Source organism: Amphiura filiformis, chromosome 2 (assembly GCF_039555335.1).
Source record: "Amphiura filiformis chromosome 2, Afil_fr2py, whole genome shotgun sequence".
NCBI lineage: Eukaryota > Metazoa > Echinodermata > Ophiuroidea > Amphilepidida > Amphiuridae > Amphiura > Amphiura filiformis.
This window is the reverse complement of record NC_092629.1, coordinates 67854071-67870973: the sequence shown is the minus strand read 5'-3', so window position 1 is coordinate 67870973 and position 16903 is coordinate 67854071. Positions and strand designations below refer to the sequence as shown.

Genomic DNA, 16903 nt, shown 5'->3' with positions numbered 1-16903 from the left:
AGTTAAGTGACGCATCACGATGTGCTGTTGTTAGAAATTCGAATTCGAGCATTAGTTATATACATAAAACTAATACAATTTATTAGACGCTTGGGAGTGGATACGTTTCAACCATCAGCGAATAGTCGCCACTTCAACACATGCAAGACAACCTGCTATAAATTGAACATGGAACATTCTGTTGGTTTATTTAGTAATGTGGACTACATCGTCCTATCTGCAATGCTGCTAATATCAATGGCGTTGGGGATATACCAAGCGTGTACAGGCGGCAAACAGAGAACCAATGTCGAGTTTCTACTCGCAAATCGCAATATGAATCTTCTGCCAGTTACGATGTCTTTCATGGCTAGTTTTGTCTCTGCACCGGCTATTCTTGGCGTCGCTGGAGAAGTCTATGTGTCAGGAATACACTGGGGTTTGAATATACTCTCCATATTGTTCGCAGGTATAATAGTGTGTCGGTTCTTCATACCGGTATATTTTCGCCTTGAAATTGTTAGCGCTTATGAGGTAATTTATGATGTTTATATATTAGGTGTTTTTATTATATTTTCTAGAAGAAGAAGAAGAAGAAGAAGAAGAAGAAGAAGAAGAAGAAGAAGAAGAAGAAGAAGAAGAAGAAGAAGAAGAAGAAGAAGAAGAAGAAGAAGAAGAAGAAGAAGAAGAAGAAGAAGAAGAAGAAGAAGAAGAAGAAGAAGAAGAAGAAGAAGAAGAAGAAGTAGAAGAAGAAGAAGAAGAAGAAGAAGAAGAAGAAGAAGAAGAAGAAGAAGAAGAAGAAGACGAAGAAAAAGAAGAAGAAGAAGAAGAAGAAATATAGCTGAATTACATATAATTACGATGATATCAAAATTAACATTGTCTTAATTGATGTTTATCATTAGTTTTCCGTTTCCTCTTATCCAAAAGTATTTAGAGCTTCGATTCAATAGAGCAGTACGAATATGTGGTGTGTTTTCATTCATGGGCCTCACAGTAAGTATTCTTATTAATATAGAACAAAAATACTTAAGCATTTAATACATTGCATTATTATTATCCCTGAGCAAGAAAATTGGCGCTGTGCATTTTCACTGTTACCTATCGGCAAATATGTAACAGAGACAGAAGAACCAGTAGTCACACAGAAGACCCGCTATTCAGAAAACCCATTATTCAGAAGGCCCGCTAGTCAGAATTGTCTGAGTAGCTCGCCTTCTGAATAACGCACTTTGTGAATAGCGGTGTTTTTGTTGTATTTTATGTAAAAGTCTCGCTACTCAGATTTTTTTTCTGACAAGCGGGTTATCTGGATAGCGTGTTTTATTTGTTACCCAGAAGACCCGCTACGCAGAATGCCCACTATTCAGAATTCAGACTAGTGGGCTGTTTTATTATTTGAAAAAACGAAGTTAGCCCTAACCTCAAATACCTAACCTTAACCCCTAACCCTACCCCCTACCCCCTAACCCTAACCCTGAGACTTGGGTTCTCCGAGTGACAGGTTGTCTGCATAGAAGGTGTCTGAATAAAGGACCCATTAATCAGAAGGCCCGATAATCAGAAAATATTTTCTGAGTAGCGACCCTTCTGATTACCGGGTCTTCTGGTTAGCGGGTCACTTTAAATGAAAACAAGCCCACTATTCAGATTTCTGGGTGACGAGTTGTCTGAATAGTGGGCCTTTTGAGAACCGGGTCTTCTGAATGACGGTTGCCATTGAGACATAATGTGCAATTTACTTATCTTCGTCATTTTGCAAGTATACAAATCTACTTATACAGCTTTTAATTAGTTCAATATCTTTGCAGTAATTTGCTTATTCATTTGTTTTTTGCACTTTTTATTATTAGCATAGATGTGCTTACGCAACTGCTAGTGCCACGTTTATTAAAGACGCAATATGACATGAAACCGTATCCTAAAGTGTAGAAAAAAACCTACATGTATTTGAAAGGGGCTTCAACTTTGCCAATACTAATGTTGGATCCGCTTTTTACCAAATGTTTCATTTAAAAAGTTAATTGGCAATTGTAATTACATACTTAAATATGTCTGCTGGTATCAATGAATGGGCCATTAAGTGAGTTTAAAGACTCATGCAACACATACATGTTTGCCAATAACATTTGTGAAATGTTTTAAAGTGTTGTTTCATAAAAACGTTTTGAAACATTATGATCAGAAAAACCTAAACACGTACGTTTGTAACACGTTTATAACGTTTAAGATAGTCTTTGTGTTTGCTGGGTATATAAATATACTGCGCCCAGAAAGTATCCTTATACTTGGAAAACAATTCCTAGTTTTCAAACAAAACCCTATTTGGGTAAATATGTGTTTTATATATTCTGCAAATTATGACACCCCATTTAATCCAATGTGAAGTTACAAGCATTTGATTAGAAGAAGGTGTCGACAAACTGCCCTGTACACGACAATGTACAGCTATTATGGACAATAACGGTGGCCACACTCGATATTGATTGGATCAAAATAACTAACCAAAAGGAACTAAACACAACTGAAACAAAAGAACTGAAAAATAAAATAAAAGTTGCGGAAAGTACAGAGAAGAAAACAATGAAATAAGAACTTATTGCTTTAGATAAAGCTAAATGAAGAAACTGTGTTGTCTCTTTGTTGCTTCGCCCTGTATAGAGCAGTTTGTCACTTTTAAAACTAAGTTTGTAACTTTACTTTTTGGAGGTCACATTAGATTCAATGGGATATCATAATGTGCAGGATTAGATAGTTTGTATATTTTAAAATTCGGATTTTTTTCCAAGTGTAAGGATACTTTCTGGGCGCAGTGTAAAATAAACCACAATACCGTAAAACCCCGTCTACAAGCATATAGTGTGCTTCTGATGAAAGCTACATTAATCCAGTCGCCATTATGGAGTTTGAGCAAATAAATTACGGATCCAAGCATATACAAACAAGTATTATTTTAAGACCGATCTATTGTATTGGTATATTAACGCTTGCTTTGAATTAATTAAGCTTTTATAAAAAACACTATATATGCTTGTAGACGGGGTTTTACGGTAGATGTGTATAAAATAAACAACAAGTAAATGTTGATCTGCTTCTCTTTTGCAGCCATTATTCATGGGTTTAGTTATGTACGGACCTGCGTTAGCTTTGAATGTCGGTAAGATAAATGTACCCGCCATTATGTAGATTTAATTTAGAAATTTGAATTTCTGTTTAAACTCATTATTTAGTACAGCATATTCAGTACGACGGCAACTTCGTGACCTCCTTTGTTCGATAGAAAATTATTACGGGTTGGTGATCATGGTGTTACGTTACAAAATGTTGAAAATTTGGCCGGCAAACGTGTTTTAGCGAAATAACGCCAGAAATGGGAGACATGGGTCGTTTTTTGCTTAAATTACGTACCATGATGACGGATAAGATACCACACATTAGTGTAAAGCAACAAAAAACGAGTAAAGTTGAATTATATTGAAAATAAAGACGCTAACATGTCCAAAGTAGCCGGTAAAGTGAGACAAATTGCATGTCACGATCACTAAAATGGTTATATCTACAACAGTGAATAAACGCCGGTCGTATGCTTGTCTGTAATAGATATTAACTAAAGTGGGCTTGTATTACATTTTCAGCGAAAATGATTGGTGGAACAATCGAGTCATCGGTTCAGAATCGTCCAGTTGACTCCAGTGATGTTTATTTATTCAAGCATAATATTGCCCTGACTTACAAAATATGGAAGTCAATATAAAAAGTAATATCACCTCAATTGACTGAACTTAAAAGCAGTTTTAAAACTATTATTGTTGATCGAGACACTGAATGAGGAATAAGATTGCAAAAGATACGAGTAAAATACAGCAGGTTGTGATGGTCTAGTGATTAACGCCGTGGTTTGAAGTCCGCGAGGTTGAAGGTTCGAACCCTACCGTAGCATTTTGATTTTTCTCTCTCTTGTTCTGTTAGGCCGTAATAGGTGTAGCGGGCCTATGTGTAGGCCGGTCAGTATTATGATCATTTGTAAATATTTATATGTAACATGTTTGTTTTGCCACGGTCTTCCCTGCAATGTTTTTCTTTATGCGTACATATCAAATATTATGAGATAATAATGTATTTTTGGCATATTTGTAAATTTTACACCGTCCTTACACCCTACCCAGACATACACCTTATTGGAATCAGCGGTTCGTTCAGCGCGTGATTTGAGCTCGATTTGTTTTTCATGGGGTCATTTGGGTTTTGAATTAGATCGAAAAGGGGCTACACATAATTGCACTATATCCTTTACCGAAATACTAAATAGGTTGAAATAAACTTATATTTCGGTAGATTAAGGACCACTGCGTCCATATATCATAATGGCGATTTTTGTCTTCGAATAGTGACACATTTCAAAATTGTGTAGCTCCGTAACACAAAAATATATATATAATGGACATCGGATGATGCTTTGGCTATTAAAATAAAGTTTCGTGTACGAAAGGCGCAAATCTCTTAAGAAAGTCAAGACCACGAAAGTCGCAGAACTGCTTCATTTCACAGCAGCAAAACACAAATACGCCATTTAAAATACACGGCACATCGTCTACACCAGGTAAATAATTATTTTGTATACACCAGTCCGAGAAACGTTTACTGGTACTCTATTGACGGAACCACAGATGTACCAGTGCGGGATATTTAATTTGTTCAATTAATTCATGAGTGTGTATCGGAAATCACTGTTGTGTACAATTGAATACCTGAGTGGAAGAAGGGCCCAACTCCATCAAAACTGTTTTTGAGATATTAAGAAAAAACTTAATATTTGGAAAAGTTTTACAGACAGAATGTTTATATCTTCAGGGAACCTTTAATACATGAACATACAATATTACATGTCACTTTTGGACAGTAAAATTCACCATCAACATCGATCATTTTGACAATTATGTCACGATTTATGAAAGAAGTGGTTCTAAAACTGTATAACTGTATGTTTATTTCAACCAGTTTAATATTCGGAGAACAAAAAATATAATTTCTTTGAAGTGCTTTTTAGCCAACGATTGCATGGACAACAATTGGACAACAATTTAGAGCAGTATTGCATAACAGACTTTCTTTAAAATATCATAAAGAAAAAAATGTACAGAGTAACAGGCAGACGAATGTATCAGTAAAAAGAAAAGTGACACGGTTTTGAAAGAAGATAGGAATTAGGGCGCAATGATTTAAGGTTAGCAACTATTTTAAACTGTTGTGATTTGGTAGTTCACAGCTTCTTGTGAATGATAGTGAGCTTTGGCAAAAATCGCATTGATCGTTTCGTAGCGAATGTGTAGAAGAATGCAAATATCACAGATCACAGGTATACGTTTGGCGGTTCTGTGGTTAATGAGTTATGTTGTAAAGAGGGCTGAAATGAACGTTTGCAAAACTTCAAGTGTTATTTTTCAATAATATATTGATTTAGATAATGACAATCGAATTTTTGGCTGCTTCGACTAATAATACCTCGTCTACCCTTAAGCCAGTCGCACTGTGAAAAGTTGAATATATTATTATTATTATTATTATTATTATTATTATTATATTATTATTATTATTATTATTATTATTATTATTATTATTATTATTATTATTATTATTACTATTATTTAGTTACTGGAATAAGCTTATGGGGTTCCGTGGTAATCACCGGATTCGTATGTACGCTTTACACCAGTGTTGTAAGTATTACCGTGTTAATGATGTTAAAAACATGCAGCTTCCGTCTGATCAATAGACGAAACATCGTTTTAATGACTTTTAAATACGCAGTGGCATGTGTTTCTATGTTGTTTTTGTGTTTTGTGTTAGGATGATTTTGATGAAGACTTCTTTTTATAGTTTATAGTAAGTATATCAGGTATAACATAAAAAATCGCATAAACACAATATTTATTGATTATACATGAATGATGTTCATGAAAGATTCAAAAAAAATTAGATGGCCGTAAATCGGATGAAAACCGGATATGGCTATATGACGAAATCGGCACATTTGTATGTATATATCATGTGTTATCACAAGTCTGGCTAAGTAATATATGTAAAACTGTTTTTTTTTCTTCATTTGGTAACATTAAATAGTATACAGTATACAATCATAATGACAATACTTCCACATGTTTTTATACAGGGTGGTATGAAAGCTGTGTTGTGGACAGATGTTTTTCAGATACTCGTTATTATCGCTGGTATCCTTGCTGCCGTTATTGAGGGATGTAGAAGAATAGGAGATGTTAGCCAGATATGGGAAGCAGCAGTCATCACTAAAAGGCTCGACTTCAAGTAAGGGCAACTAAGGGCGTTTTAATATATAATTTACAAAATCAGATTTTAAATGAGCATAGGTGTGAAAAGCGGTAATAATTTACATTTAGGTCAATGTTAGCGGAATTTGTCTGTGTAAGAAAGGTAACGGATTCAAACCTGTATTTTACAGGACGGAGTGCACATCTCAAAATTCCGTTATCTATAAGGCCAGACTCCACCATAAATTCATACACTCTTATATCAAAGCAGCCAATCAGAAAAGCTGTTAGAAAAGTACGAAACATGCATTTATTGTGTATATTGTGCACTCCGCGTACTACGCGTAGTGTTTCGCGCGCGTTCACGTCGCGTAGGATTGATTCATTTTTCGGGCGGGTTGATGCATTTATATTTGGTTCTGTTTTTCCAACATTTTTAGAAATAATTTGATATATAAAAAAGTTTTTTTTTTCCTTCTCGTGTATGAAATAGATTAATAAACTTGTATTACTTATTGCACGAGCCCCGAAGGGGGGGGGGTGGGAGTGCGCATTAGACGCATCAACATCAGCGCAAGTGCATTATTTTGTCTAATTTCTCGAGCAATAAGTAATACGCGTTCATTAACCTATAAATGTTGCTGGGGATGGGTCCCCTAACCTCCTCCACAGTGAGGTTGTTACCTTCCCAGCATTTAAGAATGCCGTGCCGGTACCCATTTTTACACCTGGGAGGAGATGGGGGCTCGAACCGGCAACCTTCCTATTATGAGTATGACTATGCCATAGTCGATTTTCGATAAATAAAAAATATGTTATTAATCATGATGAGCGCATTGAGTTGAACTTGAAATTATACTGATAATTATTACATCAAAATACTAGTATAAAATGGTTATGAAAAAGTTTATATAAATATGTTAGTGACAGTAAAAGTAAAGTATAGACGAATCCAACGAGCCAAGTCATGGTCAGGATTTGGTCGGCCATCTTTGGTTTCCCGCTAGCACCAACCTGGGGTTTTGAGCGCCCGATTGTGCAAATAAAAGCCGCCTAACACCTGGAGAAGATGCAAAGACGAGGAGGGTTAATAGAATAATATATACAATAGAGGTAATCCTGTCGCATCTATTCATACATATGCATATAGTCCTTTTGTTCATCCATTTGTACATCTATGAATAGATGCGACGGGATTACCTGCGGAATTATCTCTATTGTATTATTCTATTAACCCTCCTCGACCTTATCTACGTGTAAGGCGGCTTTTATTTGCACAACTGTTGGAACTGTATTGTGTTGTAAACTTAAATCAATCTTTGTTTTCGCGGAAGGTGTACAACGGGTGATGGAATGCAGTTCAAAAATGTCCGCCAAGGCCGAATCATTTCACATTTTGGATGCATTGTAGCCGACGGGGACCCAACTAAAGGCTGCTAGTCAGGTGTAGGGATGCGTGTATTTGGATTCGTCTATACGTAGGCTTATAAAATTAAATGCAACACCGTAAACGTTCGCCTAATGGCGCTATTGGATTCTTAGAAATGTGAGAGCGCCCTCCTTGTAAAATCTCAACAGCATTAAGGATACGTGTATGTTAAATTGAGCAACGTGGACATAATGCCTCAGAAAAAAAATCGTGACATGACCCAATACTTTAGGTCACTAAGTTAATTGCTAGAGCAGCAAATGTTTTAGGTTTTTTTCAGTAATTCTTTCTCAAAGTGTCATTGGATATAATTTGTAAATCGATTCATACGTTATACAGGGTGTCCCAAAAAAAAGAGGCCCCTCGTTGCACACTCTTTTTCTCCTATTTCTGAAAAGTTGATTAAATATATTTTGGTATGTAAAGAAACCTTTAATAACCCAAAACAATTATTTCAATCGGCTCACAACTTTTGAAGATATGCCCTTTTGAATAAAAGTACCCGTTTTTCACTCTGTCCACGGATAGCAAACAGAGTGGTTCGGATGGCTCATGCTGTGGAGTGGCCTACACGATCACCAGACCTCACACCAATTGATTTTTTTTTCCTTTGTGGCAAAGGTATTACTGAATGCATTCGCAAGTATCCGGTGCACAAGGATGGTACGCAACGCAATTGATGCAATGAGGACAAGGGCTGAAACCTGTATTCGCCAAGGAGCCAACCAGGTAGAGGGCAGAGCAGCACAGTAAACTCACTTCAGAAGAACCAAAAACAAACCAAACAGCCTTTTAGGGCTACCCTTTATCCTAAAAAGAGAATGAATTATGTTGTAATTAAAAAAAAAAAGCAAGAAACAACAAAATAAGAAAGTAAGAAACATAATAAAACAAAAAGGTATAAATAACCAAGAAAAAATAAGTAATTGCAAGTAAAGCAAAATAAGTCCCATTCGGCACCCATTTTACCCACAAATTAATGACACTATTAATAAAATCCATTGCCCATAAACACACTGGAAAAAAGTTATCATTGAGGAATTTTTCATATTTATGCATGGTATGTGTACTCCTTGTCAATCTTTGAAGTAGCCAAACCTTCTCCGTGGACAGAGTGAAAAATGGGTACATTTCTTAAAAAGAGCATATCTTCAAAAGTTGTGAGCTGATTGATATAACTGTTTTAGTTTATTAAAGCTAACGACTCAAGGTTTCTTTACATACCAAAATATATTTCATCAACTTTTCAGAAATAGGAGAAAAAGAGGGCGCAATGAGGGGCCTCTTTTTATGGGACACACTGTACCTAAATCATTTTGGTAAATATTTCTATAACATTGTAATTTCTTCACATTTTTTTAATATTCTTCAGTTCAAAATTACACCCTACTGTTGTCTGACCCGTAATCATGGCGCAGTGCAGTCCATTCAATCAAATGTTGTCATCAACCTATTTGATCGTAGTGCATTTTGTTATGTGTGTGAGACGAACTGTCGCGGTAGATGCAATCATGCTTTTGTTGAATGCATTTGAGTAGTCCGCCATATTTACGGGATGATACGTCATTTGCACAACCTCTATCAGTACGACAGCAACTTCGTGACCTCTTTTGTTCGACAGAAAATTTATACGGGTTGGTGAACACGGGTTACGTAACACAATGTTGAAATTTTAGCCGGCAAACGCTTTTTATCAAAATAGCTCCAGAAATGGAAGACACGGCTCGTATATTGCTCCATTCATGTACCCTGACCACAGATAAGACATCAAACATTTGTGTAAAGCAACAAATAACGTGTAAAAGTTGAATTAAATGGAAAAAAAGAAGCTTGAACATGTCCAAAGTAGATCGGAAAATGAGAAAAATTGCATGTCACGAAAACAAAAATGTTCATATCATCAAGCAAGAAAAAGCGCCGGAATCAAAAATGGGTGTCATGTTATAGAATAACTTAAGTTAGCTTGCCTGAAAATTTCGTGAATTTTTGTTGGGGTATATTCGTTGTCATATATTGAACATGTTGAAATGTTTATCTTTGTGCGTGACTACTGCCACGCCATATATTGTACGGCCGATGTTTTTCCTGCAAAGAAACTTTCATTGTCAATTGTCCATTGTTGGTTATTTAACTTGAAAATAATACTCCCAACGTTCAAACAATTTTAAAAGTCAGCATAAAGGTTTGTGTTACATTATTTGGACGGTGTTAATTCATTCCAGAAATAGAATGCACGAGTGAGCCACTGATTGGGAATAACATTATTAACTAATGGGAATTGAACTAGTCATAACGTTCTGTGTAAGGTTACATAACTCTTCCTTTCATGTATGCTGCCAGTTCGAGGCTCTCCCCGCACATAGTGCATAATGGCGGAACCGTGCAAGTAGCGAATAATATAATTAATCATATCTCAGGTATGGCTTAGTTGTAAATACATGTATTTGGAAGTTCGATCTTGGTTCGAACCCCGCAAGCACCTCTCTTTGATTTTTGATTTGATTTATTAAAGCCATTCGCTACTTGCACGGTTCCGCCATTATGTACTATGTGCGAGAGAGCTTCTCGAACTGGCAGCATACATGAATGGGAATTGAACTAGTCATAACGTTCTGTGTAAGGTTACATAATTCTTCCTTTCATGTATGCTGACAGATTGACGCTCTCCCAGAAAAAATTGCATAATGGCGGAACCGTGCAAGTAGCGAATAATATACGATTTCGGGCAAATTTGAAGTTTTGTTATTCCAAAAATTATAACAATATTTATAATATTAGTAAATAACTGTCAGGAAGGTTTTCACGTTACATTTGAAGCATTTGTAGCGAGATAAAAATGAAAGAAAACACTTAATATCTTGACCGCTTGACTGTGGTGTTCTATGGGGGATTAGTCTTAATAAGACATCAAAGTTAGTTGCTCTATCTAGACAACGAACTTGGCTGATTCCAATTAGGTGTAATCCGAGGTGTAAGTTGGACATTGTGTAAAAATTACAAATATGCCAAAATATTAGGTTTGAAATTCGTGCATCTTATGATTTGATATGTATGCATAAAAGCTCATAAAATATGTTGCCGATAGGGGAGGGGTCTAGTCCAATTAAAAAATCGTGAAAATCTGTGTTGACGTTCCTTTATTTGATAGGCCTATATATATTCTTGAACTTTTAAAAATTACTTAAGTTTGACATGCTTTATTTGATTATTTCATATTGAAAGCTACTGAACTTCAATGCATTTAAAAAGATATGAACTCGAAGGTAGGATTAGGCTTAATCATGAACACGAAATAAATCATGAAAAAAGTGGGCCTTCAAGCTGACATTCATTAGGCCTATATTATTAAAGACAAAAGGGAGAGGAAAAAAGAAAAGAAAAACGAACTGAAAAATTCCACATCATCGATAAGATAACATGGGAATCGAACTCTCAACCTTCCGCACTGCACACCTTCGCTCTGTCTACTAAGCCATCGCAACTTGTTCGGGCGAAGCGTATTCTATTGCTATCTTATTTCTCGTTCAACATGTTCAAGGATCTCACTCAACAACAATCTTTTCAAAACTGCTTGTACTTCAGTTAAATGAGATGATACTACCTTCTTTGACGACTACAATATTTTGTTACACAATAGAGTATTTTGCATTTATAAAATATATAACAATAGACGTTTTTAAGTGCTATATTAATCAATATAACATGTATAATAGACAGTGCCGGCTGGGATCCATTTCGTGAAGCATCGTGACACTTGCACCGTGCGCTTACCGTCACGCGGACTCACTGAATGCAACTTTTCAACCTACGACTAGGTTGTTCCACCGCTCATTTTCGCTGAAATTTTAATACAAGCTGTGATTAATTAATGTTTATCACAACAGAAAAGCATTAGACCGGCGTTTCCTCAAAGCTGTAGATATAACCATTTTAGTGATCGTGACATGCATTTTCTCTCATTTTTTAGGCTACTTCGCGCACCAAAAGTATTCATTTTTCCACAATAATTCAACTTTTACACGTTATTCTTTGCCTTATACTCATGTTTCATATGTTATCTATGGGCTCAATATGGAAATGAAGGGAGAAACGACTGGTGTATTCCATTTTTTTGATGTTTTCTGAAAAACCGTATTTGCCACCTGATTTTCAACATTGCGTTACGTAGCAGCAGAGGTTACGCCGGTAAAAATTACCGGAAGTGAGCTAAGTTGCTGTCGTACTGCTATTGGTCGTTGTATGATTTTGTTCGTTCACTAATTTAAATTTTATTTATATCATTTGAAGACTGAGCCTATTATGATACATCCTACGTGGAACAGTTTCAAATAAATATAGCTAGGGATTATTGGGGCAGAGGTTATCTTTTGAATCCTCTTAGGGGGCTATAATTTGTTTCGGAAGGGGGGGTCCAAAATTTACAAAAAATCTGCGTCAATAAAATTGCGCACCCCCTATTTCGGCATCAAAAATTTTATGATCCCCAACCCCAAAATTGTATTGAAATCAGTCTTTTTGAATAAAATAAACACACAATCTGCGGTTATCGTGTGACTCCCTATATTTTGGTCATGAAACATTTTATGACCCCCTCCTATTTTTCTTACCAAGAATTTATGACCCCCATATATTTGGGACCCCGCTTTCGAATAAAATGATACACCTCTTATGACCACTGAAGCATAGGCAAGGACATCCGCGCGAATTGAAAGACTTGTCGCTCGCGACAGTTCGTCTCACATATAACAAATGCCTATACGATCAAATAGGTTCGTGACAACATTTAATTCAATGGATTGAGTTACTCTATACAACGAAAAAGAAACGATAAAACCTATAGAAAAACAAAGAATCATGAAAAAAGACACATAAAAGATAAAATAATAAAAATATATAAACAATGTTAAAGATAAAATCACGAAAATAGAGAATAAAATTTCCTCAAATCAGAAAAAAACATTGACAGAAATTACTGCATGAGATTCGAACTATCAATCTTCACAAGTTCTTTTATCCTCGCACTTATATTCTAATGCTCTGCTCACTGGGCCACAACGTATCAGGTGAATGATTACCGAATTATCATGAACACGTTTGTTTGATCTTGTTCATAATTGTATGTGTCGATAGGTTTCACCCTTTAACTACACGTATCCTTAATGATCAGTGATAATATTCGGCTTTTACAGGGATGGCGCTCTCTCATTTCCATAAACTCCATAGCGCCATTAGGCGAACGTTTACGGCATATCATAATGACATAATTATAATGGCACTTCAATACTAAACAATTTTGATTTTAGAATCTACCAGTGTATTAATAGCGAAAGCCCGAGTTTCGACTATGTACTTTGTATTTGAAACAGGACTTTCATCGGGGACTCTGTCCCTAACAAACCATGTCAATCATACTTGTTTATCAATCCAATTTAACCGCAAGCACAAAGCCTGGGAATAAAAGACGCGCTCATGCACCTAGTGAGAGTTTATTGTTCGCGCCAACACATAGATGTGTACCATGAGGTTATTTATGGTAATGGCAGGTGCCCGGATGATTTATACCATAACGATATCTGGGCGACCAATTACAAGCCAATTCCATTTAAAGATACATTATCCGACAATCCCATCCGTAGACAACCGTGTTAAGCATGTTTACTGCAATCAAACGTAAGTAGTCCACTTGGGAAGACAATAAACAGAGGGAGTACAGTGACTGAAAAGATCAGATATGAAAATTTATTGTGCACACATTAATTAAATCAAAGTTTTAAGCTTTTAAGCTCTGGAGCCCGTTCCGCTTGGCCACGGTTGGTACCAAATCTGAACACCAATATATGCACACGCTATGATTGAATTGGAGAATAAGCGATAAGACTTTTGTTTTACTATCATTTGGGCCTATCATGTGTTAGTTGATACTCAGGTCTAATAACGTGGCTGTCAGTGCAGCCGATATCCACTACATTCAATACGCGAAAGAGGAAAGTAAAAGCAGAACACATCCTATCGTTTCTTCTAATTCTTAGTCAATTAAACTGCACAATACTTAATGTATTTTTTATGTTAGTGTATTCATTTTCAGAAATATAGTTTGAATCAACAGTCATGTTTCGTTTTTTCTAAATCTTATTAAAGTTTTAGTCCTGATCCTAGCATACGTCATACATTTTGGTCCGTTTTCGTGGGTGGAATATTCTTCTGGGGTCACATCTATGCTGTTAACCAAACCATGGTTCAGCGATACCTCACATTGGCGACAGCAAGAGAAGCTAAAATGTGAGTACTTAAATGATATATCCTGATTTACTATAACTATAAAGTGACCCTATATAATCCTTGCGGGATTCGCCAAGTGCTGGCAATAATTACAAAATGATAGTGGGATACATGGGAGTCGTCAGCGACAATCATGGCGACATGTTTTCGAATTTCCAACTATGCGATTACATGGATCAACAGAATCCGGGAGGTAAAAGAATAATTTGAAACAAAAGCCCCAATATAACAGTTTACGAATAACCCACTACTTCAACTCCCCTGCAAAAAAAAAATTAGTATAATTTTTCTTAATTGAGGAGTTCCCCAACCATCCTTACCTATAATCTCATATGCACAATGCGTAAGCCTACGTTACTGATATCAAACATCTGAAATTACGGGATTGCAGAACTATTAATGTCGCCAAAAAGTTCATGCTATGGTTGTTCACATGCAGTCTCAACCATTAATTGGGTATGCAATATTCTCTTCATTAGTGCCGTTGCCTTTGGTTGTGTTGGCGTGATGCTGATATTCTTATTAGTGTGTATTGCCGGTGTCACTATGTACGCTTACTATGAAGGTTGTGATCCGTTAACTCTGGGACTCGTTCAGAAGCCAGATCAGGTGAGTAAGCGTTCCCGCCTTATACTCTGGCGGTCGTAATTCGTTAACGATGCCCTCGTTGAGACACTAGGTAATTGTCTTACTTAATTCGAGAAAGTTGAACATCATAAAATAGACTTCATTGTTTTTAGTTTGTTTTTCCTCTATTTTCAGATGATAGTTTACTACATCTTGGATTTGTTTCGTAACACACCAGGTATTCCAGGTCTTTTCGTCGCGAGTGTGTTCAGTGCTACGCTGAGGTAAGCAATTACGCATAAAGCAATATTGTGGGCTGTGATTAAGAAAGTTTTGATGAACCTGAACTCTGACCTATCTTTCTTTGGCGCTTAATTTTAAAATATGCTTTACAATAGGAGTGGGCAATATGGTGGTCAAATTTAGTTTTATCCGTTAACAGGTTTTTGTTTTTTTTTGCATTCCATTTGGCCCATTTCAATGAAATGACACTATTTTTTTTTATAGACCCGACAAAAAAGTGTGCAGGGCCCTCAAGTGTCACCATATTTTATACTGTAAAATGAATGCATTTGGGTGTAAAATCCTGCAAAGTATTTATTTTTAGCACAACCGTAGACGTTCTATGAGCTGTTGCAAACAAACTGTTGCGAGTAAAAGCCTGATATTCCTTGAGCAGGTCAACCACGATGTTATCTTTGCATATGTAAACTTAAAAAGAATAAATAATCAACAACTTGCGCGGGCGGCATAGGACACACAGTACGTGACGTTCGAGGCTGGCGAAAATACAAGGCTGACAGCCCCATTCAAAATAGACGGTTAGCAGTTATAAATTGAAAAACAACATACTTACAGTGGGGTACATTGTCGTACCCCAACGGTTTTAGAGTAAGATAATTTTGTTTTGACACCACATAACAAATTTAGAATTGTTTGTGAAGATTTAATGATTATGTGTTAATCCAATGGCGAGGTCGAAAATGGCGATATCGCATCCACCATCATCTGAACTTGCGCAAAATCTTGAAAAGTGCCCTCACTCTCAATTTTGACCTTAAATGTCAATTTTCACGAAAACGAAACATCCGATTTTTATGGAACTTTCAAGAATTGGTATTTCGACTTCATTTACACCAAAATCATATCAAAATACAAACATATAAATAATCTGAAGGATTTTGCACCATAATTCACTTATTTCACAGGATAAAGTATGGTGACGTTTGAGGGCGCTGCACACTTTTTTGTTCGGTCTATATCCCAAAATTTTGTCATTTCATGTTGAAAAAAAATGTTAACAGAGCAAAACTAGTTATTGTTAACAGAGAAAAACAACCAATAAAGCATTTTTGACCCCCGCAAAGCTCACTCCTATTTAGAATGACTTTACATACTTGTGATTCGGACTTAGACGAATAAATTGAAAAATAAACAAACAAACAAACAAACAAACAAACAAAACTTACAGTCGAATGATCTTGCAGATTTGACGGATTTGTAGTAGAATTATTTTGACAACATTTTCTAAATTTCAGTACGGTTTCTTCCGGTGTGAATGCGCTTGCAGCAGTTACTGTACAGGACATAATACGCCCACACTTCAGAAGCATACCTGATCTGCGCATGACAACACTGGCAAAAGTAATCGGTAATTCGTATAATAATTTCGTAAACTACCCATTTGTCATTTAAATGGTTGCAACCATATCGTCAGTCTTATCGTCCATCAAGTTCCGATTCAAAAAGAAATGTCATTACCTCATTCCCTATGGTGTGACGGGATACCTCATTTCACATAGTGTGGCGGGATACCTCATTTCCTATGGTGTGGCGGGATACCACATTTCCCATAGTGTGGTGGAATATCTTCATCTTTTATGAGCTTTATGTAACGCGCTTTTTTCTTCTAATGTGTCCAATATCAAAACCGGTGCTGAAATGTATCTTGCATCATGGAAATAACATTATTTTGGTAGGCCTACATGTCTCAATGTGAGACACTATGAAAAATCTGATCATGCAATCTTGGATACTGAAAACAAATCAGAGTAAACGTTTAAAATGCGTGGAGTGTATTGATTGTGTATTATTGCTTTTGGACGCGTTCATTTGTCTTGAGGGTTGATAGATTTATATTTGCTTGCATTTTCCAACAATTTTAGTAACAAAAAGGACGGGATTTATGTATTTGTTTGCTCGGGAAACTGCACACTTGTACTAATAATTATGCTAATGCATTTTGCACCCCCCCCCCCCACGGGGCTTATGCATTATACGCATCAACTTCTCAATTAATAAGTTGTCGCCATATCGACCGTCCTTTTTAGAATTGGTAGGTTTTATATCGAAACTATGGCTGATA

The 16903-nt window shown here is 36.2% G+C and overlaps 2 protein-coding genes across 2 annotated transcripts in view; both read left to right on the top strand.

Annotated features, from left to right (window-relative positions):
* Window positions 1–47: 47 nt before the first annotated feature.
* Window positions 48–13975, top strand: LOC140142388 (sodium-coupled monocarboxylate transporter 1-like). Its single transcript, XM_072164360.1, has 6 exons — window positions 48–513; window positions 910–975; window positions 3085–3136; window positions 5629–5696; window positions 6149–6300; window positions 13831–13975. The coding sequence occupies exons 1-6, from the start codon at window positions 169–171 to the stop codon at window positions 13973–13975; spliced, it is 828 nt and encodes a 275-aa protein (XP_072020461.1). The 5' UTR covers window positions 48–168.
* A 157-nt stretch (window positions 13976–14132) lies between these two features.
* The window catches only part of LOC140142381 (sodium-coupled monocarboxylate transporter 2-like), a 36805-nt gene continuing 34034 nt past the window's right edge, over window positions 14133–16903 (top strand). Inside the window, exons 1-4 of the mRNA XM_072164351.1 lie at window positions 14133–14164; window positions 14451–14580; window positions 14734–14822; window positions 16077–16189. Of these exons, the coding sequence (XP_072020452.1) occupies window positions 14133–14164; window positions 14451–14580; window positions 14734–14822; window positions 16077–16189 (364 nt within the window). The remainder of the gene's footprint in view (window positions 14165–14450; window positions 14581–14733; window positions 14823–16076; window positions 16190–16903) is intronic.